The 26544-nt window shown below is 43.0% G+C and overlaps 2 protein-coding genes across 2 annotated transcripts; one reads left to right on the top strand and one right to left on the bottom strand.

The window, feature by feature from the left end:
- Nucleotides 1-531: 531 nt before the first annotated feature.
- On the top strand, nt 532-3629 carry LOC106751656. The gene is made up of 6 exons (XM_014632621.1): nt 532-1020; nt 1102-1346; nt 1452-2049; nt 2540-2762; nt 2899-3076; nt 3545-3629. The coding sequence occupies exons 1-5, from the start codon at nt 532-534 to the stop codon at nt 3063-3065; spliced, it is 1722 nt and encodes a 573-aa protein (XP_014488107.1). The 3' UTR covers nt 3066-3076; nt 3545-3629.
- Nucleotides 3630-4053: 424 nt separating this feature from the next.
- On the bottom strand, nt 4054-25776 carry LOC106751709 (mucin-5AC-like). The gene is made up of 5 exons (XM_014632739.1): nt 25394-25776; nt 19668-19750; nt 17581-17686; nt 7312-9363; nt 4054-7199 (listed from the first exon to the last, which is right to left on the bottom strand). Exons 1-5 carry the CDS (start codon nt 25420-25422, stop codon nt 6203-6205), a joined length of 3267 nt encoding a protein of 1088 aa, XP_014488225.1. The 5' UTR covers nt 25423-25776; the 3' UTR covers nt 4054-6202.
- Between the last annotated feature and the right edge of the window lie 768 nt (nt 25777-26544).

Raw genomic sequence — 26544 nt, 5'->3', positions numbered from 1 at the left:
GTTGTAGACGTCGTGGTGTCGTCGTCGTTGTGGGCAGTCACACATTGCGAGCCTATAACGGGTTTTTCTTTCTCTCCTGGAGGCCACATACGGGCTTCATTGTCCATGTAATTAAAGGTGCCACAACGCGGACGACTGATATCTCAACACGGTCAGTGCGGTAGACAGCGCAGCGCGTTGTGTGCTGATTATTACAGTTGTCCTCCTTCGACACTTATCGCGCGAGAGTAGGACGACGAGTCGCGATATAAGACGATTGTGCGGGATATTCTTCGAGACGGCGGCGGATAATAGTGGTCTCGGTGAAATTGTGACTTTGAAAGCTCTCTCGAGAAGCCGGAGCGACGAAATTGATTTCGCTCGTGATTTCCATCCCTCGCTTTTATATTATTTGTACAAATATGTTATTCGCGATGTTCCTCTCTTAGGATAATCTTTTACATCTTACAATTCTGATTTTTGCAAAAACGGCAGTCAGCGGAAGAAGAGTCGCGCGATTCGAGATGCGAAATGAAGCTTTTCCTATTTCAGATGGCGTCGAGGGGAGCGATATACTTGCTCCTTACGATCTCAATGTTGGCGGATTCGCAGTGCAGCACCAAATACTTTGTGCGGACGAACGTATCCGAGATGTTCAAAACGAAGGCCGATAACCTGAGGATTCTTCAGGATCCAATAGCGATCACGCCGAACCCGTTGTACAATAACATGAGGAACGAACATCAGGACGAAGAGGACGAGAGGATGATCAAGGAGATTTCGAGCGACCAATATCACCGGAGGAATTCCTTCGTCGAGACCTCAACTTTCAATCCGGATGTGCTCAACAAGTTCCTCGAGGAGTACGCGAACAAAATCAAGAGCACCACCGAGAAGGATTTTAAATATCCTTACAAAATCCCGACCACGGAGACGCTCGTACTCGAGATCGACGATGAAACGACCACCGAAGCTACCACCAATCATGAGCAAGATGAGAAACTCGATCAGAATGCGAACGCTACTTCGGCGGAGGACGCGGTAAGGAACTGTATATTTATCGATGTTAACAAATCATTGTGTTATAAATGAATCGATGAATTCTCATTCCTGTTGATTTAGCTGGCCGAGGCATTGAACGATACGCTAAAGAGAAACAAGTACTACGGTACAAACACTTACGAGGACAGGAACGGTTGGGTGACGTTGGAGGCAATCCCCTGGTCTAAAAGCAAAATTTCCAAGTGGCAGGCCAATCCAGGCAGTACACAGCGACCTTGGCCGGAGATAAAGCCGTTGTGGGATAAACCGAAACCATGGGCCAGCGACTATTCCATCAGACCCACTTATGAAAACAACAAACCGTGGTGAGTAATTTTCTTTTTACCATAAGAGGTTGTGGGGACAATTCCGAAATAGGTTCTTCTCCGCGAAAAATCAGTCTTGAAAAAATGCGCTCGATCGAATCCTAGGTACGACAAGCCAAAGCCCAACTGGTCGGACAACAATGAAAAACCATGGCAAAAGCCGACCTCCCGTCCTCCTTACCAATCGGACGCGTTATCCGCGTCTACTCAAAAGTGGCCGCCGGAGAGACCGTGGAACAAATATGATCCTCATCGTCCCAACAGTCCCGACATTATTACCGACGACAGACCGGCGAATTTCCCCAGCACCTGGTCGAGACCGCAAACCTCCAAACCACCGTACCAGTTCGTCGACAGGTACCCGGAGAAGGTCCAGCCGGAGAACGGCAACGACTGGCACGAGTATCCGTCCAGACCGTTCGACCAAGACCGACCTGCCGATCTGCGACCTACTCTGATCACCGAAAGACCTAACTTCTCGCACTATCAGTATGTAAACAATCATCCGGCGAGTCACCCGGCGAGCGGCGACGGCCAATGGGTCCTTTTGTCGACGAACCGAGGATACGCCAAGTCGAGGCAAAGGTCGATCAAGATCGACACGATAAACCCAGATTTATTCAGAAAGATTAACACGACGAGGGTCAAAGGGGACAGAGAGGAGCCGGATCCCGCGATACCCGTGATGACTTCGAAGCGACAGGTTAGGCTAAATGATCAAAGAAACGTACAATTTTATTTTCCAAAGTATCGAATTCGATCGATTTCAATTTATTGCTGATTTCATCGCTTCTTCTTATTAATTCACCAAAAGCCGTTATTATTCTATAAAATTTCTCAATTAAAGGATCAATCTATTTTCCGGAGATCTCAAATTAGTGTTATTTTTCAAATTTTTAAGATTAACAAATTTTGACTGAAAACAAAAATTTAACAAAAAATCAGGCTATAAAGAGGAAAATAATTTTTTTTTTTTTTCTAAGTATTCACTGTTCAAATTATTTTATTCGATAAAAAAGAAGCGACCCATAAATAGGATATCGGGTATTAATTAAGTGCAATGTCATTTAACGTTCAGTAGAAAGCCTTCTGATTGTCTTCTTCTCCTTTCTCTTAAATTGGCGACGATTCTCCGAAATTTATCAGAGGAAATTTATCATTATCGGCCGCTTTATGGAAAATCGTTTACCTAGGTTAGATTGACGGTGTTGCCATCGATCAACGGCACAAATACGACGACGTCTCACGGGGGTCTATTGGAAGTCGAAAAGACGTTCAAGAGCGTCGAGCAGAGTCGCAAAGAATACGAGATGCAAAGACTGACAACCGAAGCGAACATCCTGAAGAAGAGACCGATCAGGAACACATTGAGCGGCCAATCGTCGAGCTCGGCCGTTCTAGCAGCCGTTGGAGCAGGTAATGCCATTAGAAAGAAAATAACTTCAAATATATATCGATCAGGCGACTTCTGTAATCCAAGCCAATTTGGCTCAACAAGCGATGTTGAAATTAATCATTGCTAAATTGCTCATAATTATTGTGCCGATGATAGGCATGTTGCCAGCGACAATGGCGATGATGATACCGATGATGTTGGGCCGTCGAAAGAGAGACCTCTCCGCGCAGACGGAACTAAGGCAGTCCAACAACTTCGAAGTGGACTTGCATAAGCTTGCAATAGAGTATAACACCCAACAGAGGAGACCAGTGAGATTGTAGGCGGAATTAAGGTAGCAATATTCCCGTTCGCGATGCGGAAGCAAATAAATGAATATACAGGGTGTTTCTTGGGACTCCAACGTTTTAGAAGTTGATTTTTAAGGTTATTTTACGAAGGAGAGTTCATATATATGAATGTATGTGCTTATTTCTTTATAAAATGATCTCAAAAATCAATTCTTAAAATATTGGACAATAAGTTAAGAAACCCTATTTATTTTCTTTATTTGCAACATAAAATTTGTGACCTTCACGAAGGAGAAAAATATTGAATTGACGCGATAATGAACAGATCAAACGTGTTTTCATCGAAGAAAAGAGAATTCTTAGTTCTCCTATGAACCAAATTAAGATATTCCTTTTAATATCAAAATAAATTTGATTTGTTCATTGTCACGTTAACATTCACACAAAATCTTTTCCTTTGTACTCTAGATTATTTTTCTCAATATAAATGCAAATGAAACTTTTGGATATAGGGCGTTGACGAGCGAAGATTGTACCAAACAGTTCGCCAATAGATTTCGGACGATTTTTGCGGAACGGTGGTCATCTGCAGCTCGTCTGTCTGACGAGAATATCAATTTTGCGTTCATTGGATTGTCGCAGTTAAACGTCTGAACGCCTGCCCGCTTGCGAGCCGTTTCTTCGGGACACGCGTCACGGTAGTCAGTTGGATTTATAGATCATATCATTACTGAATACGTTATTGAATGAATATTAGCGCTCGCATATAAGAGCGCACATACAAGCACGATCTATTGGGAGAGAGCTGGCCGCGGTTATCGTAGGAAAAACGAAATTAAAGAAAAGCGAAACGCGTGCAATCCCCTGCGAAATTTTCAAAGACATCGCGAGGCCATTCGAGAACAGACCCTCACTCGCGTACGTACACAAAAGAAACAGTGTCGCAATATTTATTTATATAATGCATGTCAGGATATTACGTAGTTGCATACTTATTTATTTATTTATTTATTCGCTCATGTCCAGCTATTTATTTATTTATACATTATACAGCTACACAGTTTTGCCCAATAATCGACTCCTCCGTACGTCTTCGCTCGCCCTCCAGCGAGAGGGTAAGAGCAGCACGCAAAATGTACCAAAACAATTATAGAAAGAGATTAAGCAACTTGCAATAAAGATCTAATCGATCCTGGAAGAGAAAGAAAGGGAGAGCAAGAGAGAGAGAGAGAATGAAATTTTCTGAAACCCCTCCACCAATCCCGCGCTATCTTACTCGTTTCGAACAAATAAAAAAACTCGGGGGTGCACCTTATCGCGCACTCTGTGTGACGCGCCACAAGGCGCGTGCAATCCGCGAGATGCATTCCTAAATTTCTCGGAATAAAATTTCACACGAAAAGTCGAGTCCCACCACCATTAAGTCCCTCGAATTCGAATAAACTTTCACTCGTGTAGAGTGAATTCTCCGAATTATTTAATTTTACTCGAAATTGAAAACTGTTCCATTGTCACAGGGACAACTGTCTTCATTCCAATCGATATTCGCTCGCTACGGAGTGAAAATCCTACCCTAAGCTTGAGTGAAACATTCACTCTCGCGGCATTTCGAACGGCAGTGTGTTTTCACTATCGCTTTGAGTGAAAACATCACCACTTTTCGCTCGTTTTGAGTGAGAGATTCCGTTCCAAGAAATTTAGAGAGCAATGTGCGCACTTGGGGGGCCCGAAGATCGACGTTAAAGCTCGTCACGTTAGTCGAACGTTCATCGCAAAAGAACGTCACAACGGTGTCACACTCGTCGCTTAGTCGTTATCATCGTCGATCATCAATCCCCTGTCGAGTACCGAAGATTCTGGAAAAGAAGAAGACAAAGAAGACGATCCATATCGGTGATACTTCGAAGAGGAAGACACGAAGTAACGCAACGTTCACCGACGTAACAGTATTTCATGTTTCTCTTCATCGTTTTAGCTTTCTAAGTGAAAGGATGACGCGCTCATTGGCGGCGCGGATAAAAATGATCGTCCGTGAAATTGCGTTTCGATCGAATCGCGACCGTGAAGCGTCGTTTCTTCGCGCCCAGGACTACCGTTACCAGACGGTTATGCTCCTCCAAAGTTGGGAGAAGCGGTCGCCTGAAAGTCGATTGCGTATCAACTTTTTTTACCTCTCATATGAATAAATACGCGCTATATACGCAAAATAAGAATATGATGTATGCCCTGCGAGACAACATTTGTTGCTATTCCACACAGAGTTATTCAATTTCACGTGAAATATGTCGCATTTTCATTGTGGTGAAAGTCGCTCGATCAAATGAGAGCTCACTTGTAATTCTCATTATGTTTTGAGACGCAATCGACATTCCCTGGTGGAGATACATCGTGTAACTTTGTCGACTTTTCTCTTTTCATGTGAATAAATACGCGCGAATAGCTAAAACACACAAAAAAACAAAATAATATTAAATTTAGACTCATATTTTCATACATACAGATCCGATAATTATCTCGGGAGGAGAAAATGGATTAAGTAGCTAATAATCGTGTGGGAAAAAGTAAGCCGGGCTTTGCATAAAAAAAAAATGAACTGAGCAGAAGGTGTCTCAGTAACGATGGTTATCAACTAATAGCGAGAAGCGTGTTTCTTTTCGGTGCGCAGCCTAGCATCGCATGTTCTTCGCTGCGTTATTCCATCTCCGTAGAAATTAGTTGATGCTCATCGTTGCTAAGACATCTTCGGAAGTGCGCTATTTTCTATACAAAGTGCGACCTATTATTTCCCGCGTTCGATCATTAGCTCATACAGATTAATTAATTCCCCATTAACTATTTTGCAAAATGGTATTTACTTTAATTTACTAATTTTTTTCGGTGAAAATGAGAATACGATATCCCTACGGCACCATTCGTTCGGTGTCGTTCGACACAAAACTACTTGTCGGCCAACCTCACGCGAAATATATCATCAAATTATCAACAAGAGCTCACTTGTGTAATTCTCACTATAAGATTTGAGACTCGCTTCGATTATCACTCGATCATCGGCCAGAACGAGCGGCGAGCGCGCGTAGTTCGAACATAACGCGTTATCGTGACTCGCATTCGGGTGGAGGAGTTGGGCTACTTAAGTTCACGATACATTCCGCTCGATCTCTTTCCCGCATTCATTCTTCGCCGTTGATCCTCTTCTGCACGTGGCCCAGATACCGCGCGAAGCCCTCGCTGGCGTGCTTCAGAATCGTCAGGCCCAGCCTGAACTTGATTTCGGCGACCTTCTTCACGAAGCCGAAGAGGCTGAAACCCTCCGCGGGCTTCTGCGTGGTCGAGCTCTCGAACCACTCGATGGTGGTCGCCTCAACGTTCTCAATCTCCTCCGTTGTTTTCTCCTTACTCGGCGTTTTCTCGGCGATCGTCCAGGTGCTCTGCGGTATTTTGGTCGTCTCTTCCGCGGTTGTAGTGTAAGTCCCCATGACAGACTCCTTGACGCGCGTGTTCGTCTCCTCCTGCCGCTTCCTTTTCTGCGCCTCGAGGTCCTCGACCTCGTTATTGTGCTCGCTGGTGTTTCGCGTCTTCGAATCGTCGCCAGCCGGCAACGCCAAGTCGATAATATCCAAAATCTCGTTGCTCAAGTCCTCCTCTTTCTCCTCCTCCTCCAGCTCGTGTTTTGACGGTATCACCTGTATTACCGACTCCCTCTTCGGCCGCGAAAGCCTGCTGTCGGTAGCACGTTTCACCTTCAGAGACCGCGGCCCGTGCTCCACCGCCACCGCGGTCGGCGTGATCTCGATCTCCTCGTAGCCGTCGTCCGGTCGGGTGGTCGACGACAAACCGACGGCCGAGCCGTGCCTGACCGCGTTGCCTGAACTCGATGGGAAGTTGAAGGTCTGAGCAATGTCGAACTGCGTCTGTCCGTCCTCGGCCGATTCGTAGTCCTTCTTGCTAACTAGAGCGGCGGTCTTCACGTCGAACGGATACTCCTTGGGTACGTTACCGACTACGAACTGCCGATTCGCGGATCCCGGGAGCACCAATCCCTCCGCGTGATCGTAGTAAATCGGCGTGGTCTCCGAATACCTGTTGTATTCCGTGTTCCGATACTTCACCGCTGACTGAGTGTTCTCGGAGGGTCTGTAGAGAGGAGACGTCGATATTGACGGATACCTGGAATTCGAATGTAATCTGTTACACCGAGAAGAAAAGCAGTAAAACCAACGAAAACGAACAAAATTTTTTCGTTATATTTCGAATATTCTCGTCTGCGTAGAAAACCCACCTGGAATCTATCCTCTTCGTCGTCTGCGCATCATACGCGCCGTCGTAGTGCTGATAATGATAGTAATTGCCATTGAGGTCCTTGACGCTCGGATATTTGCTCTCATGGCCTGTCATACCTTGAAATACCTTGGACAGCACCTCCTCTTCGCTCTGGCCGTAGTTACCGTCGTAATCTTCCAGATTGTATTTGTAATTCGACGGCTCCACCTCGTAGTTCCTGCGGGAGATGGTGCCGCCGAAGGGATATAAGAAGTACGAGGCCAGGCCGAGACCGAGACCCACCAACGACATCACGCCGAAGCTCGGCATCACCTCGCGGCTTAGGAAGTTGTAGATCTGCGTGCTGATCGCCTTCTGTGGCTGCTTCTTCTTCGTCTTTGTCGCGTTCGCGATCTTCGTCTCAGGCGCAATCTTCGACTCCTGGACTGCGTTGTCCAGGACCGCAGTGGAATCGATCACGCTGGTCTCCATCAAAGTGGACATTATGCTGGCCGTCGTTGAGCTTGGCGCCACCGAGCTGGTAGACGCTGGTTTGCGTCTGCGGACCTTGTTCTTCTTCCTCTTGGAATTGTGTCTCGGCCGTTTTGTCGACGTTGCAGAGGTCGTAGAGGATGTCGTCGTCGTGGCTACTTCCGTTTGCGTCTCTACGTTGATCTTCGTCAACTCGGGATTGAAGTCAAACTTCAGATCGATCCTGGAGTTACTGAGCTCGCCAGCAGTGTCCTTCTCCACGATCGCATCCAGCTTGTCCTTATTGACCTTCTCGATTTTCAGGATCGGCGCGTTCACCTTGATCGGCTCGATCTCGATCTGCGTTGTTTCGTCCGTGGGTTTCTTCAGCAGTACCTTCAGCACGTTATTGACTTTCGTGCCGACCGGCTTCGACCTCACCGGCACCTCCACGAGATCAGCGCCCGACAAGTTCGACGTCTTGGACGCTGTACTCAAAGTGACCGCCGGCAGCAAGGTGGTCGGCGCCTTCTGCGTGTCCATGAGCACCGAGGCTTTTATCTTCGTGACGAACATCGGTCTTTCGGTACTTTCCGGCCTGCTCTTCGGGGTTGTGATCATTTGGACAGGCTTGAACGTTACCTTTTCAATCTTACCGGTCGACGCGGTCTCGTTCTTCACCATTTCAGGCTTTACTGTGTTTCTTCTCGTCGGGGTCGGAGGCTTCGGTCTGCCCTGCTGACCTGCCGGTCTCAACGGTTTCGTTGCTGCCGACGTCGGCTTCGAAGTCGTTCTTGATGTAGTGACTTTCGGTTTGGCGGTGGTCCGTGAAGCTTGGTTCTTCTTCGTGGTGAATATGGTCGAGGCTACTTCGTCATTCGTTGTGGCGCTCGTTGTTGTAGTGCGCAACGTCTTCGGGGTTGTGCTCGAAGAAGAGGACTCCACTTTCTCCAGGCTCGGAGTGATCCTCTCAGGTCTCAAAGTAGTCGTGATTTTTTTCAACGTTGTAGACGTTGGCTTCTTCGTGCTGACGACCACAGGCGTAAGCTGCGTAGTCTTCTCCGCGATCTTCTCCACTCTCTCGATCGACGAACTCGGCCTCACTGTCAGTCGCACCTCCGTCTGGAACGGCTGCTTCGTCTTCTTTTCAGCTTCCACAACGCTCTTCGCGGTCGTGGACGGCGGATTCAGCAGGATCCAAGTGGAGATACCGCCGGTGGTGGTCGGGTGATTCTTGTAAGCGGTTATTAGTCTTGTCGTGCTCATCTCTCGTTCCAATTCCTCTTCCGTGATAGCCATCGCCTGGCCGGGGTGGCTGCTTTCGAAATAGCTGAACTTGGAATTGATCGGCCGGCCGAAACTCACGCCCATGGATTCCAGATTACTGATCTCCGAGTTGATCTCCTTTATCAACGAGGCATCACTCTTCTCCGAAATTTTTTGCGTCGTTCCGTGATCGGCCTTGATCAGCTCATGGCTGCTCACTTTCACTATGTTCTCCGGGCTCGTAACATTGAGCAACTGAGTAGCGACCGTTCTCAGAGACTGGTCCATGTATTGCAGATCCTTCAAATCTCGATTAGTGTTGTTTGATTGTCCGCTGAAAGCAAAGTCTCTCGTCAAATTTTGTCCAAAAAGAACATGGTGCCACTTTAAACACTTTTGTGGTTAGAATCTATTAATACGATATAATAATACTGCCCTCGTACTGAGAATGTACAAAAAACGCTATACTATACTACGAGGGCGGTACTGATAAGTATTAGGATTTGAAATGAAAACGCAATATTTCGGAGAAATTTCGATTTATTTTTCAACAAAGTCCCCTTTCACTTCTATACATTTCTTCCAATGGTGCTGTAACTTTTTAATGCCCTCTAAAAACTATGATTGTTCAAATTCTGCAAAATAGGCATCTACCTCAGTGATGACCTCCGAATTCGACGCGAATTTCTTCCCTGTGAGACATTTTTTCATGTTGAGAAACAGGAAAAAGTCGCTGGAGGCCAAATCTAGAGAATGCGGCGGATTGGTGAGCAGTGCGTATTTCAATTCGACCAGTATAGCTGTAGCGATTGCGGATGAATGTGCTGGTGCATTGTCGTGATGGAACAGGACTTTCTTCTTTACAAGATTAGGCCGTTTCTTTTTTCAGTTCCACGTCGAATCGTCTCAGCAAATCACTGTAGTATTGCCCCGTGATAGATCTTCCCTTGTCCAAATAATCGATGAGGATTGGACCGCGGGAATTTCAGAATATCATAGTCATGACTTTTCCGGCCGATGAGGCCGTTTTGGCCTTCTTCGGAGCTCTTTCGCCAGGTAAAATCCACTGTTTAGACTGCTGCTTGGTGTATAGTGATGGACCCACGTTTCATCTACAGTCACAAAACAACGCAGAAACTCCGCCTGATTGCGCTGAAACAGCTCCAAACACATCTTCGAAGTGACTATCCGATTTCGTTTTTGGTCCATGGTGAGCAACGGCGGCACCCATCGATAACTTTCTCATGTGCAATATATCATGTATGATATTGTCCCGTGTGTTCTTTACTATGTCTGCTATCTCACGCACCTTCACCCGACGGTCGGCCAATATGATATCGTGCACTTTTTCGACAGAATCATCGGTAGTAACCTCTTTTGGTCGCCCGGGACGGTCATCATCAAAGACGGACGTGCGACCACGACGAAATTCGGCGTACCATCTAAAAACAGTGCTTCTCGAAGGAGCAACACTCCCGTAAACGGCTTCCAATTTTTCTTGGACTTCTTCACACGTTTTCCCATCCAAATAAAGAAAACGAATCACCGAACAATATTGCTCTTTTTCCATATTGACGATAATGGCTGAGGCGTTCACTTTAATCGGCTGCCAACAAAAAACTAATGGACGGATAAGGCTGAAATTTTGGCAGGCCTTGTTTGAAAGATGGAGCTATATGATGGTAAAACCGGTTTCGCTGCAGTGGCGCCACCATGCGTAAAACCAACTACTTATCAAACTGCCCTCGTATATATTGTGTACTCGTTTACGATGTTCCGTTTAATTATTTAATATTATAAATGTATTCTGGAAGCATATAACGTATACTATTTTAACAGTAATAATTAAAAATGTTTTATAACGAGAAAAATGTGTTCAAATTTTCATATGATTAATATGAATTCTTTCATAAAAAATGTTTTTTAAAACGAAACTCATGTGTGCTCAGCAAATGCTGTTTTTTCGGAGAAATCCAGTGTTGTATTCATTTTCTTAACTTCATGATCTTTCCCATTTCATCGTGCAATCGTCTGGAAATTGTCAGCTTGATCAACTCCTAATTGCGTTCCTCTTGCGGCGCTTGAGCCGAATTTTCATTTAGCAATGTTTGCAATTGTTCAGTTTCCAATTTGCGCGCAATCTGTGAGCTCAACCATTAACATCAAAATTGTCTTTTTCAAAATGTCTAAACGCCAATATTTGCAAATGTTATGGGCTATTTTTGTCAGAAAGAAAAGAACAGAAGTTGATTCGCATGCTTTAGTAGCGCGTTTTTGTGCTCGTTAAAACTCATAACCAATACAGTGTGTGTGATGTATGCAGCTTATCGTCAGCCATCATGTTCTCTGTTTTCTTAAGAGAATTGTTTATCGTTGCCTCTCATGTCGAGATAGCGTTTAGAACATATAATGTCAATACTTCAAAACTGCGAAAGGACGCGAAAATATTCCACGTTTTCCAAGTAATTTTTTTAAGACCTCAAAGACTAAGAATCATGCATACCCCTAATATATATGCATATATATATAAGGTTGATATTTTTTTTCTACAAGCTAAAGGATGTAGTTGTATCAAAATGTATATCATATTATACAATATTGAATACATCTTTTTTTTAATCAGTATGTAAGAAGTGTAATAATACAATAAGCCCCGTTCTTCCCTATAGAATAGGACAGGATAAAATCGAAGTGAAACATAAGGTGGATATATATATTTTTTACATAATATACAGAGGCGTAAAAAATCAGTCGCTAATAAAAAGATATTAGTCATCAGTGTCTTTTAAAATGCTTTATTAATGTTACATATTCCTTGGCACAAATACTGCTAATGCTCTGAAATGGTGCAATTTAATTATGTTAAAGTACCGATACATAATAAAGAACGCTACTAATAATCGTGAAAAAAAGTATTGTCATCGGGATTTTTATTATATATATGGAGTTTAACGATATAAACAGAATACTGTCCCACGCACTAATCTACGCACCATCATAACAATGGCAAATAATAATTGTGAGATAAGATATCAATAATAATCATAATAATTATTATACCGATTGTCGCCCAATTTAGTTATTATTCGTGTTAGTCACGGTTAAACGATCTAATATATGATTCCACAATGTTATTTTTGGCAAAGGTGAAACTACCACAAACATATCATATAAAAATATATCATAGATTTATATCGTTAGTGATTTTATGTGAATTACATCTATAATATATGGACGGATCTATGATATTTAATAATTTATAATGATTAAAAGATAATCCTCGTGTTAGTCGTGAATATCAGTGAATATCAATCATATCTTCCAAACAAATTGACAAATGAATTACATTCTTAACGAACAAAAATGCCCACGCACTTCCTCTTGTGTTCCTCTTGTCTCTTTTAGTTTTAAGGGAAACCGGGGCACTGGGGCACTGTGTGGAACATTTTTGAGTTTGCCTCAATTTGAAAGGGTCTCATAATTATTACAAATATAAAAGACAAAAGCGCATGATCCTTCCAATTGTTTTCGAGAAGGCAGCGCTGCTGCCTTTCCGTCGTCATATCGCAAGCCGCAAAGTTTGGAGATATTAATAAATAAAAATGTAAACCGTTTTCTGAGAGATGTGACAATTTTTACTTTTTTTTTTGCCGTCTACTTAGTTGCATTCTTAAGTGTTAAATATTGTGTATGTCGAAGAGAACTTCTATTGTTGATTCTGTGATTTCAATAATCGTTCTATGTGAAGTTAGATCACGAAAGTTCGATAGGAAGAAAGTATGTATTCTGACTAGGCACTGTGGGACATACTTTACCGAGATACTGTGGGATTACACGACTCGAATTGTCCCACAATTCCACGATAGTAGTAGTTGATATTATAAATGGATTTGTAGTAAATATTTTACATTATAAGAATTACCATGGTTCGCAGTCGCCCTCCATCTGTGTGGGGCGAAGAGAAAGAAGGAAGATGTGATGAAGAAGAAGAAGAAGTTTTTGCTATCAAATGTTCCTGACCTTATCTATATAAAGGGTGTTAAATTAATATTGCACCGGCTAATTATTAGAGTGGTTCTAAGAAGCTTCAAAATATGTTGCATTTCAATGTTAATTTGTTCCTTATAGGTTAAAACTAATTTCAATATCCAGTGAACTGTTATTGTTTACTCGTACTTTTCTTTTTTTATTAAATTTTTCATCATCATTTTTGCCAGCAATAGTGACAATTTTTTATAATGCTTAGCCAAAAGTTGCAGAAAGTTAAAATTTTCGTTTTCGACTAGTTACACTGGGTTTTTGTTTGCCGCATTAGTGTAATATTATTTTATTTCCAATATTTTATAACGTGCTTATTAGACGTAGATCATAAGATTTGATGTGAAAAATCTTAAATAAAACATTCTAAAACGAAAAATATTTCTGTGTCCCATGGATTGGAGGGCCCATGGGATAGAGAGACACAGTGGATCAATCGCATATATTGATAAAAGTGATTGTGAACAACAAGTAAGGGAGACTAGAGCTAAGCTTGGGGTAAGTTGACAAATTTATTTCTGCTATTTTTTACAACAGATTACAAAATCGAGCAAGATTTCAAACATGTGAAAGATGGTTCTGAAATCATTATTTACTCGATTCTGGAACTTGTTAGAAAACAATAGAAATAATCAATTTTGCCAACTTACTCTTTAGGCAACTAGCCTCGATCTTCCTTAAAAAGAATTGGAGCTTAAAAAATCTGTTCATTGCTACTGATACTATACAAGGACTTCCCAATGATACTAGTAGTATCATAATATTTCAAAAACTATTAAGGACATCTACAAGTCTTAAAAAAAAAAAAAAGAGAAGAAGAAAAGAAAAGCGTTCCACAGTACTTCGGTTTTCCTTGCTAAACTTCTCCTTCGCTGAAATTTTATTATTTCGTTTATTCTTTCTCATGGAAGAATCCAATCTATCTATCTATCTGTCTGTATATCTACATATCTAATAACTTGGTTAGACCGAATGACTCTAACTAGAAGATCATACTCGCTTCATACGAGCTTCATTGTCATGTCATATCATGGCTGCTCTGTCAAACTATATTCGAACATCTGTCCGAGACACGCGATTCACACCATCACTAAGTAAGAGCAGCGGCGAGTAACCATGATCTCGAGATATCTACATCGTGTACATGAGAGATCGATAATTGAGAAATCATCTCCTGCGCTTCCTGCGCTTGCTCTTCCACTCGTTCAAGCGATCGTATTTGCGCACAGCCTGCCTGACGAATTCCTCAAGGTTCGGCCTGAATGTGATCGTCACTCGATCGGCGGCACGGCCGAAGTCGAAGGCGTTTGGAAACGCCCATGGAAAGATGAATGCAGCGACGCCGAGCACACCGGCCGCCATCGCAGCGAACGGTGCCGCGGCCAGACTGAAGAAGCTGTAACCCAACGGATTCAGAAAAGTGAAATACGTGAAAACCGAGGTTATCGATTGTAGAACACCGCCGGGGGTCATGTCGAAATCGTCGTCGTCATCGTCGTCATGGTGTGAAGACGCGCCAGCCGCAGAGCCAGTCAAGTGGCCGCTCGACGGCTTGCTCGGAGAACCCGGACGACTGGGGAGATTCAATGACGAGGGGAGCTCGTGCAAGGTGATATCAGACGGTATCAGACCGTTATTCGTCAGACCCATCATCGTGTGGTCGGGCTCGCTGAGTGACGACGGCTGGAAGACGTTCACGATCGTCGGCGCGGCAGGCGAGCCGCTCGAAGCTTCGCTCGCGACGTCGCCGACAGCTCCAGCAGCTGGCGACGCGGAACTCGACGCGTCATCGCCCACGCTAGAGCCGACGGATGAGCCACCCGGGACGCCGCCGTCTGCGCCGTCAAGCACTGAACTAATCGTCGCTTCCGTGTCTTTCAACGGGACGTATGGCACGGACACGCTGACCTGAGTGCCCTGGAACACCTCGACAGTCGACAGCTGTCCCGGGGAGATGGAGTCGTAGGGACTCGGGACTCCGAGGGGGTTCTTCTGGGAATCGTAATAGTCGCTTTCAACCGGTGTCGGATACGTCGAGCCGGAAAAACCGTCAGCAGCCGCGGTCACGTAGCTGTCGAAGGAGTTCTGAGGATGAGAGAGGTCGTCGACGACGACGACCCCTTCGTCGGCGTATTTGATATTCTCATCGCCATAGCTCTGAGTCACCACTGGTGGTGAGGTCGGTTGCTGAGTCTCAGTGGACTGTTGCCCGTTTGGTTTAAACATGTTTGTGTTCGCGAGAATGTGAGAGTTGATGATGATATTTAAATCAGTGCAGTCTTCTTTGCTTTGAATCGTGTTGTTCACACGAGTATAGGAGTTTATCATGATCGTCGGACAGTTCGAACCAGTCGACAATACAGGGAAGGTATTGTTTTCCTGCTTCGGAGGCGCCTTCATATCTTCATCCTTTTGAGAAGTGAACATTATGTGCACGTTGGGCCTTTGAACTGAGGAGGTCTCCTCGGAAAAAAAGGAAGAGGCCGCCTGGTCGCTTTGGACTGACACGACGCTCGATTGCGGCTCGACTCGCGTCACCGTTACGTTCGGTTTCTTCAGGTTTTCATTCAGGATGTGCACTACTGTGTTCTGTGATATGTGAGTCGTGGGGTTATAAATGGTACTGTTCTTCGGCAGCATCACCTCGGACCAAGTAGTAGTAGGGAGCAAGGGGGTATCAGGGGAGTTTACAATCGAAGGAGCCGTCGCATACTGGGGACGAAGTCCTACGACCGTAGTAGAAGGATTCGGTTGTTGGTGCGAGTGATAATTTGCGATCCTGTCGAAATCCTGACTGATCGTAGCTGCGTCCTGGTGCACTATGGTCTCATCGTAAACGCTCAGCGGCCGATTCGGTTCAAGATTCTCGTAGATGGACTCGACCGGCTTATGACTCATCTCATGATCGTGATGATGATGGAAGTGCGTGTTGCCCGACACGATCAACGACGGTATCTTCAGCCAATGGATAATCTTCTTGAGGCTGGAATCGAGCACCGGGTCCGAGTGATTGATATAGACGCCTTGCGACAGAATCGAAGCGGCGTCCTGAAAACCCGGCTCTTCGTTCGCCAAAGATGCGGTATACTTTTCGTAATTGTACAGATCGTCGACGTCTTGGAGCGCACCATTCGGCCAGTTCTTCGGCTCAGCTTCGTGATATCTTCTAACGACCGTGCCGTTTTGTTCTGCGGCATTTCGATCGCTGAAGCTCACGTTCTGACTCGGCAATTTCTCGCTAGCAGAGAAATGACGGTTCCTCGTCGCCTGCTCGTCGTCTGTCGAGTCGGGCTTCCTCTCCTTCGCAGCTGTCTGCGCCAAATGGCCGGCGCTCTTCATCGGTCGCTCTCCTCCGGTAAATAGAACGTCGTCATCGTACGCTTTTCGATTCAGCGCGTTGACGTTCGGCGGATTTCCGACGCGCGATCTGACAATGACCCGCGAGTTGAAACGCGAAGACGGCCGTCGGAGCCTGACGAAATTCCTATTAGACGTAATCTTTCTGCGAGACACGAGTCGACGACGACCGTGACCGACTCTTGGTTTTGATTTTTGAATCGCTTCGCACGATGAATTATTCAGGCCGTCGCGTCGAAAATCGTGGCGACGAGGATCGTCGATTCGCGACTTCACGTCCTCATAAGAAGCCACGATCGAGTCCACTCCGTCCGTTATTATTTTGTAGAGCGAATCGCGATTCCGACGAATCGAGTGATTAGCAACGTCTGTCCGACGAACATTAACTTGAACATTTGTTCCCTCTGTCACCGAGGGAAGAGAAGAAGAAGAAATGTGCGAACCTTGCTGTGCTTTTCGAAACGATACATTAACTCCAACCTCGACATTCTCGTTTGAAGACGAATTAGTTGCACCTAATATCCATCGATTCTCTCCACTAGCATCATCACGAGATATCACACCAGCAATATCCGTCACCTCGGATGACGCCCGATGATTACCCGAAAAATCATTTCTCGCAGGCGTGTATTTCACTCGAGACTTACTATAACTCTTGACGCCGGATTCTGACTTCTCCTCGAAACTCGTGTCGATCGCCACTCTTTGAGAATGACTCGCTCCGCCGAAGTAAGAATCAGGTTCTAACTCAGCAGGGCTCGCTTCATTCGACGCTAAGACAGATCTTATCCAATCTGTCTTCCCGTCTTGTCGAACTTTCACAGGATTTACGAAAGGATCGCGAAACGAAAATCCGCCCTGCTCCTCGCTTTTCGACATTCGGGCAGCAGCGATCTCCGAGATCCCATCTGACGTCGCTATATCGCCTGTTCTCGAAACATCCGGTGGGTCGCCACTGGCTTGATGAAATTCGGACAACGTCCAAATGTCATCGATTCTGGAGCGACGAACGCCGAACGACCGCCGGGCGACCATCTCGTTTGGTACGAGACCGCGTGAAACAGCGACTACGTTATGCTTGTCGCGCGACAAATTCGCGACACTATCGCGGAAATGTATAATATATTTTTTATTACTTCCGGAAGTCCCTGTATACCTGCTATCATCTCGAACAATGTCATGCGATGTCTTGTTTAAGGACCGGACGTTCCATTTTGCGTCATGAACCACCTCCGTCGCTTTCGGCGCTTGTGACGAATCGTCTGCGAACCGAGAAGAAAAAGAGACTGTTATAAAACCAATATTTAATTCATCTCTCCTCTCCATCGTAACAATAGAAACTCTACGCTTAAAATTCAATTAGTGTAAAAGTTCTATTGTGTATTATGAAAATATGTGGGAAGATCGACGACGAGAAGTTCCATCAATTCCAACCAAGACCAGTATTTATAATTAAAAGTTATTTACAATTCCCTTCGTGATTGCGAGAATATAATTGATTATAAATTTATATTCTCACCCAAGCCATTGTTCGGCTGTTTACGGCGAGTCAAAATTTTAGCTCTATATTAAATCTTTAATTCTCTACAACACACAGTAAGGACTAAAATAATACAAAATAAATCCAACAATTGTCGATTGTCTAATAATATATAATTTACTCCTATCCTATTTTAATGTCAAAATATACGATTTATGCGACTTTTAAATTTCCGTTCACGCTGTTTTAATGTCAAAATTGCTCAAAGTAGCGTTAAAATTAAATTTGTATAAATAAAAGTTCAGGAAAGAACATTAATACACAGCGAAAAATAAAATATTCATTTTAACATTTTTCCAAAAAGTCCGAGTCTTTAAAATTTATGTTGAAATGACATATTCGTCATGTTGCGTGTTACTTCTTAATACATCGAACAGAAAAAAGGAATTAATTATTTGACACATTTTATTCTATATATTTATACATATATTGTTTCAACTTAAAGTACGATGGTAGAATAACACAAAAAATAGTTGGAAATTACGAGGAATAATTAAAGTAACTTGTAAAAAAATGTTACTGGAATATATGTTTATCCATATGATGTGAATAAAATAAATGTAATATTTTAACATAATTCTGAAGAACACATTTCCCATATGTTATATTATTGACATGGTTTTTAATCAATTTTGACTATTTCATGTGTTAGTTTATAATTATTTGAAGATTTACTTTAACTTATGTTAATGTTGAAATAACTTTAAAAAATGTTAATTTTCTGAAATAATTAAATGAAAATAATTCAAAATAATGTTTAATTTTTAAATGACAAATGATAAGAAATAACAAATTACTAAATTCATATAAATTTAACACTTGAAAACATTACGAAAATAATAACGTATGAGTGCTGTGTGTGTGTTAATTTAACATTGAGACATTAGTCAAAAGTCGGTAACGCAAGAAAATTTTAACATTTAGACGAAAGACTGTGTACCAGTTTTATCGTTAAAATAGGTTTTTATTAGTCCTTAATATTAAGTAGACGTAAAACGTCTAAGACGTAAACTATTGACACATTCGCTGCTACGTGAACCATCGTGTACGCACCAGCTTTTAAGCCGTTCAGGCCGCGTTTCAAATATTTTCGTTATTTAAATATAAATTATTGTATAATATGGTCGTATTATCATGTATGAATGTACGGATCATTTTGATCGACTACGAAGAATCTAAGAAAGATTACTTAAAATAATATTAATTATAAAATCTGATTTTGAATATCGGCCTTTGAGGTTCGAGCCGCAATGTCAATGAGATTTTCGCGACATTTATAATAATAATGCGCCAATGATCGCCGGTTGTGCGATCCATCCTCGACGTTAACGCTCGGCTGAAACGCCGAGGTTCTCTGAATGACATCGTTTCTAATGATTGCAACGAGCAAGCACTTCCCGGACACATATTGCGACATTCAATTTTGTAAGAAAAGTGACGTAATACCGATCACATTACGTCGCACACGAACAAATAGCAGATTAGGAATTGGATACACATGGTTCATTAGCCGCGATTACGATCTGTTAATAAGGTATCAATTTTGCGATGGCAAATTTTTTCCCGGGGTTCCGGCTTGCTAATGTTACGCGACATCGTTCCGTTCCTTCCTCGCTCGCGTAATCTCTCTCTCTCTCTCTCTCTCTCTCCTTCTCTCAAACCAATATATAATCGTCTCCCATAATTTTTGTTATGAAACCTACCATTTTTCTGAGGTCTGGTGTCACCAGATCCTGCGACCAGCAGGACCACCACCAACTTGAACATCTTCGTCCGCATTTTCACACTGAAACAAGAATATATAAGAAAATGTATTCAAGGTAAAATTAGATATACATAAAGAATGGAAATTACACATAAAGGCCACGCATGAGAACTTGCGCGCGCAATTATTATAGCGTAAAATATACATTTTGATAATTGCGCGTCAGTTTTTAATTGATTATCAATAAAATATTTTATGTCTGTAAATATCACACATTTAATGTAAAAATTACGTTGAATAAAAAAAATTATCTATGAATTTTACGGTATTATTGAAAACTATGTTGCAAAATGAAGTACTACAAATTAGAAAAGAAATAAAAAATCTTAAGATTCCGAAAAATGCGTGTACGTGTGGACTGTCCTTGACGGATCTAAATTCAAACGCTGAACCTGATCTTGAGCAATGATCTTATTGATCACGAGAATGGACTGATGTCATCGGAAACTATGGGTCAGTGAGGAAAGAATTCGCCGGTCGCAAAAACAAATTCACAATCGAGCGGACCTACGCGATCGCACGCGCGGTAAAAAAAAGGTCGCTCGCCGGCCGGAAATGATGATGGAGCAAGTCGAAGTCCTTAATTTTCGCCCTGGTGGTGAAGACGCGATGCTTGCATCAACATTCACCGAAAGCAATGAACGTCTGTCGCAAATTAGAATTTGTGTTGTCACTCCCTCTTCATTGCATCATGCGTTCTCACATGTCCACACGTTTGCTCTCGCAATATTTTTTTCATAACGTAATGCGCGACGATTAACGTTAATATTTGCGGAAATAATAGCGCTGTTGCAACGAAGATTTGCACGAATGTTTGCGGTTATGTATCGATGTTTCCCCGTTTCGCGATAATCATTTCTCGAGGAAATCGTTACGATATTTTAATGATTTCGAATATTTCAATCATGCAATTATTTCATTAAGCACACGTGAGACATTTCTTTGTATCTTTTTACTATCTGCGCTATTCTCCAATTTATTTCAAAGACATCAAATGAGTTGAAAACAAATCGTGAGACGTATTCGTCGGGACAACAAGAATTACGCAATTGTTAATTCAGCAATTCTCTCTCTCTCTCTCTCTCTCTCTCTCTCTCTCTCTCTCTCCACGCGGGCCACGAGATTCGAATCTTTTATTACCGATTTGTCGACCAAGGTTTCGCTCGAACGAACCGTTCGTATTCGATCCTCTTCCCCGATTGTTCCAATCGTTGACGCATGTAGAATACAAACGGCGACATTATTTCACCCTCGTTGACGCTTACGCGCAACTGAACATTCAATGCGATTAACATCTTGGATGTAGAATTTTACGTAGATGTTTATCGAAAATCATGCGGATAACATCGACAATAACTTCAATCAGCTGTTTACAAACCGAAGAGACGTCTCTTCCTTTGCACGCGTTAAAATCTCCATGGAGATTAAGGTTTACTTTTTCACTATATACATCTGGATCGCGGTAGATAGGAGTCCGTCAAGTCTCTCAAATATCAAATGTTTTTGTATTGGAATATGTGCAGTATCCATCACGATATATATACAACAAATTAAAACTTTTTACTATTATATAATTTTTAGGCTTTCACATATAAGTTCGACACTACCATAATTAGAGTCGTTAGAGCTCTACAATTATAATTAGAGTTATTTCTGCAATTTTCAACTTTATGCGTTATGCGTAAAATTGAAAATCGTATAACTCTCTATCCAGGGAATGGTACAGCATACATGAATCTGACATAGTAAATTTTACGTAAACGTAAATGAGAGATAAATATGAATTTGGTGAATGTACCACATTTGACGGAAAATCTAACTAAGATGTATAAACATTGTTCTGCAAACTTTTCGTATTTTTTTGCTCTTCAAATGGAGAAAGTTTAATAAGAGAACATTTTTGGGCCCCTCCGATTTCCATTAAACAATATTTTTGTATTGTATGATCATTAGGAATGTTAAGAACAATCATTCGATAAGAAGAAACTCGACCCATAATTAATTATTCTAGTTTTGATACGTCACTATGATATCTAGGTTTTTTTTCTACGTTTCTTTCTTCGATGTTTATCAAGTTCATCAACAGCATCACAGCTTAACACTAATAAATTGATGGTCCACTCCTGACAACAGTGAAAAACAACCTTTACCACGGACCACCGATCAATATAAAGTCTCGTCAGCTACTCTACGGAGTCTACGTGAACCATCGGCCAACGAGGTATGATGAAATCCATGGAATTTACTGGTTGATTGTCACATATGGACGTTCTTTTACCGTTACATTTTTCGTTCATATTTATGTCCACTAACGGTACCACATCGATCGATCTTCCACAAGCATCCTATGCATGTGACGTCCAGTGCACCTCACAACGAGAATCGTTCAGCGATCGAAATGCGAAGCGCTGGATATTATTTGCCGGTGGAACCGTCGTAGAATCCGATGCGCGCGAATTCTACGACGACGAGTGACCGCGCATACCGTTAACCATTTGGACATGTTACTTCAAGCCGGAAAGCCGTTCGTGAAGTGACTTCATCGAGTAGCGGATAATACGGGCCCGATATAGACAGGCTCCAAATTCCGAATGAACACACCGACGCGTATACGCGTACGTGCATGTTCCCTTATAAAAAATCTTCTTGATATCTAACTGGGATCCAGTCTAATTATGATTTTCCACTAACTAAATTATAGATTCTAGTTGAGAGACCTGCAGAGATTCAAGCTATGTAAAAGTGTAAAAGTATTTCTAATATACGCAAATTTGAACGGGAAATTCAAACAAATCCCACTTGTTTTCCTCAACATGACTCAAAACACTTCTTTATTTTCATTTTATATTAGAATGGAACAAAATATGTGAATTTACAAGTATAATACCTTATGCATAAATATAAGATTAAATATAACATTTTTATGTATTAAAAAAACAAAAGAGGAAAAGAGAAAAGCGTTTCTACAATATTTCTGTTTGGATTCTAGACGGAGAGAGAAATCATGTTTGAAATACGAGGATCATTTGAAAAAAGGGTCCTTTTCGTCCTGATCAAGAAAGAGTAAGATTTGCTTCACAATTCTATTGTAGTCCGACAAATAACACTGACAAACATCTAAATTTTTAGGTCATTCTGGCATCTAGTTTTTCTATAATAGTCTTTCAAATTGAACGGCTGTTACAGTTTGTCAACAATGGGCAAAATCGAATATCGTACTGTGATAAAATTCCTTCATTTAAAAGGAAAATCCTGATCAACCGAGATCAAAGCCTAGTTAAGCCGCGGTGTATAACGGAGAAAAGTCTTCTTCGTTTTCCACAATAAAAACGTAGGCTACTGAATTTAATCGTATCAACATTTTCGATGAAGAACGCGCTTTGAACGTCCAAAAATAGCAATAACCAACGAAAAGATTGGCTCGTCAAATCGTGATGGACCTTTAACGATATAGCAGAGGTTGTTGACATTTCATCTGAACGTTATCCTACATAAACATTTAAGTATGAGAAAGTTGAATGCACGATGGATGCCACGTTTACTGATTCAATTGGACATTTCAGAATCACGTTTTGGAAGCGCAATGAAAGCGCAATTTTTTGTGACGTTTTATAACTGTTCATGAGACTTTCGTTCACCACTATACACCAGAGATAAAACAACAGCGTGGAGATAAAACAACAACAAAATAGTGTGGTATTCAAAGAGTGAACTAAAGAAGAAGGCGAAAACGGTGTAATCACGGCAGTGATGGTCGCGTAGTGGCTATCACGAATCGCTGATAATTTCGTGGAACCGTTGTACGCAACAATAATAATTGCTATTATATGCGCGGCTCTTTTTATTTACGCACTGACTATTTTCGATGGCAAGCGTGGCGTGGCAATTTCCCGTAACATTGCAGTGCAAACAGAGACGCGGCAATGCGAAGAAACGTTGTTTCTTCCATCGTATCTATTTTATATTCATTAAAATAATATAACGTCAAATATAATCTAGACATTAGTTTCGCCTAAATTGCAACAGATAAAACTAGAGAACGATAACATTTTGTCAATCCATTAATAGCGACACATTCCAGCACACACGTGCACATGCGTAAATAACGTTGATAGAAACAATAAGACATGTTCGATTGACGGAAAATCATTTGAGAGAAGCAAGATTCCGATCACGAAGCGGATCGATTCATGCTAGAATGTTAATGGCAAAAGAGACGTAGGAACATATCATCGCACAAGGAAGGTTCTTTCCGGAACGCTGAGCGCCAGCGGAAAAGATCGCGCGCAATAAAGATACGCTATTTAACTAACAGATTTGCGCTGTAACGACTCATCTCGGATGATAGCTTCGCCGTTCAGAATTAGATCACGGCAGGTAAAGAACGAACGGAAAGAGAACGCGCGATCATCCGCGAAAGAGAGAGATCCGGCCGTTTCAGCCGATAAATCGCGATTAATCGGCCAACCGGATCTGATTGTTCACGAGATCGCGAGATATCATTACTGGAGCGAATATGTTACTCCTTGTAAGCCACCGCATCTCGCAAACAATAGAAAGTTCTCATGAACGCCTCTTCTCTTCCTTAATTTGAGGTATCATTAATAATGATAACGTCTGCTGACGTTCGCGTCGCAAAAGCGTAACGGCTTATCTCGCGCCGCAGAGAAGGTAGATTTTATTGCCACAGAGAGAGAAAGACATTCCCATTGAAGCGTGAAAGACCAAATAATTCAAGCTGTGCCGCGGGACATAGGGTAGAAGAGGAAACGAACGAAAATTGAAAGTACTTGCACTCGCAAGTGAGAAACGTAACAACTATTTTCCCTTTTCTTCGGAGATTTTGCGATCTCAGTGACGTTGTGCGCGCGCATGTGTGTGTGCGTGTGTGTGTGTGTGAACACGTGCGATAATTTCCTCGTCAGATGGACGAAAATCGCACAATCGATAAAAGACGTTCGAGATTTCGCCGAGTAAATTGAGCAGAAGTGGGCCGTTGGAGTCGATTAGTATAATCATCGGGATTATTAGCCGGGTCTTTTTAGAGTGCAGCCCGTTAGTAAGCTCTTGCTCTCAAAACGATCCCGTTGCATTTGATTATCGGGTAATGAGAATAACGATATATTCATGAAACGCCGAACAAGTATAGTAGTAATGGCGCAAAAAGAGGAACGGGGAGAGAAGGAGGAGAAGCGACAGGAAGTGAACGCGAGCCGTAATGAGATTACAAGTGCGATCTGTCAGCAGTACTCTGAACTTGATACAAGTGCGCTTGTTCCTTTTCTTTTCCGTCGCAATCTCTTATTTGCATTACTCTCGAAGAGCAACGTTTGCTTCGAGATTGGATTGGAAGGAAAAACGATGTAACGCGCGAGTACGTTAGTAGATCCCGCTGGATCGCGCAAGAGTCGTTGAACCTTTTTCAAAGTTTTCAATCAAATTTCGCAACGACGCAATCGTCTCTTGTAAATTTCGATTCGACAAGCGGACACACGTATTTTTCTTACGCTTTATATTTCATGGAACAACCTTACGCTCATGTAAAATGCTCGCTGGTACAAAATCGAGCATTCGGCCAATTTGCAAGCTCGAAGAGCCATATATATATAAATAAATAATTAGCGACCATCGATTAAACTAATTAATATTGAGAGCTTTTCTTACCTATATCTCTCAATAAACCGCTTGACCATGCATCGGAGCACACGAGACGCGATTAGCACACACACACACACATACACACACCCACACACACACACAACCCGGAGCAATCTCGCGATCGGGAGCGACTTTATCCGACGACGACACTACCACGCGTTGAACTCTCTGGTCGCGACAACACCGCGACCACGTGTTGAACTCTCTCAAGTACGGACAATCTGTGAAACGAAACCACCGCGATATATCGGATGACACCGGAGACTCGCTGACGTTCACGCGACGCGAGGAAGAAGGACGAGAACAGGAGAAGAGCAGGAAAACAGCCGAACAAGAAAGAAGACAAGGCGCGCGCGCGCGACCAGCCCGGACGATCTTTCGACAATGGTGCACGGCTGACTGGCTACTCGACAAGCCCCGTACTCGGCCTGGAGAAGGTTGGAGAAGGTTTAGTAGGCAGGAAGAGCGTCTGCCGTCGTTGCTGCCGCATGCACGGTGCACCGTCCGCCGCCGCTACCACCGCCGCTGTTGCTCGCCTAGCCGCGAGGTAAACGTGACGAAGGTGGAGCGCCGCGCGCGCGGGCCTTAGGACCCCGTTACTCCGCTGCTACGAGATCCGCCCGAGTTGAACAACCTTCGCTCCCGTCGCCAGATATAACGCGCGCGCGTATGCTAAGTGCGAGTGAGAGAGCGAGCGAACACCGCTCTTCCGGACGATCGAAGTGGGTGAACCTTGTGTGTAGATGCTGATACGGTATCGAGACGGGACGTTCTTCGGGAACGTAACTGGAACGGACGTGGAGGACCTACGGAGTCGTCCTTTTTCCCGTGTTTATGCGCGTACGATTGCGGGACGAGTCGTCGAAACCGACTGTAACGGGTCTCTCCTCGAGAGAGTAACTTCGTAACGTTCAAGAACAAGAGCTTCTATTCTTGAAATATATACGTCACTGCGCGGATATAATTATATCATAAAATAGCTGCGTAACAATATTTACACGTACATGTGTTTCACGAATAGGGTACGTATCGTAGTGAGCGCTCGAATTTTCACGAACGCTGATATCGCACGGCCGGTCCACCAGAGCAAGCGCGTGAATATCAATCGTAATGCGATAAGCATCAATTGCGAGCGAGAAAAGGCGGAGGAGACGCGA

The sequence above is a fragment of the Dinoponera quadriceps genome, unplaced genomic scaffold (assembly GCF_001313825.1).
Source record: "Dinoponera quadriceps isolate SergipeBrazil2010 unplaced genomic scaffold, ASM131382v1 scaffold115, whole genome shotgun sequence".
NCBI lineage: Eukaryota > Metazoa > Arthropoda > Insecta > Hymenoptera > Formicidae > Dinoponera > Dinoponera quadriceps.
This window is presented reverse-complemented; position numbering and strand designations above follow the sequence as displayed.

Excerpts from the sequence above, each read along its gene's own strand:
- LOC106751656 (XM_014632621.1), top strand. The coding sequence starts at position 532 with ATGGCGTCGAGGGGAGCGATATACTTGCTCCTTACGATCTCAATGTTG. Across the intron at positions 1,021-1,101 it reads CTACTTCGGCGGAGGACGCG|CTGGCCGAGGCATTGAACGA; the intron begins GTAAGGAACTGT and ends CTGTTGATTTAG. Across the intron at positions 2,050-2,539 it reads TGATGACTTCGAAGCGACAG|GTTAGATTGACGGTGTTGCC; the intron begins GTTAGGCTAAAT and ends TCGTTTACCTAG.
- LOC106751709 (XM_014632739.1), bottom strand. The coding sequence starts at position 25,422 with ATGGTCAAGCGGTTTATTGAGAGATATAG. Across the intron at positions 19,751-25,393 it reads CGGTTTATTGAGAGATATAG|TGTGAAAATGCGGACGAAGA; the intron begins GTAAGAAAAGCT and ends TTCTTGTTTCAG. Across the intron at positions 17,687-19,667 it reads CACCAGACCTCAGAAAAATG|ACGATTCGTCACAAGCGCCG; the intron begins GTAGGTTTCATA and ends CTCGGTTCGCAG.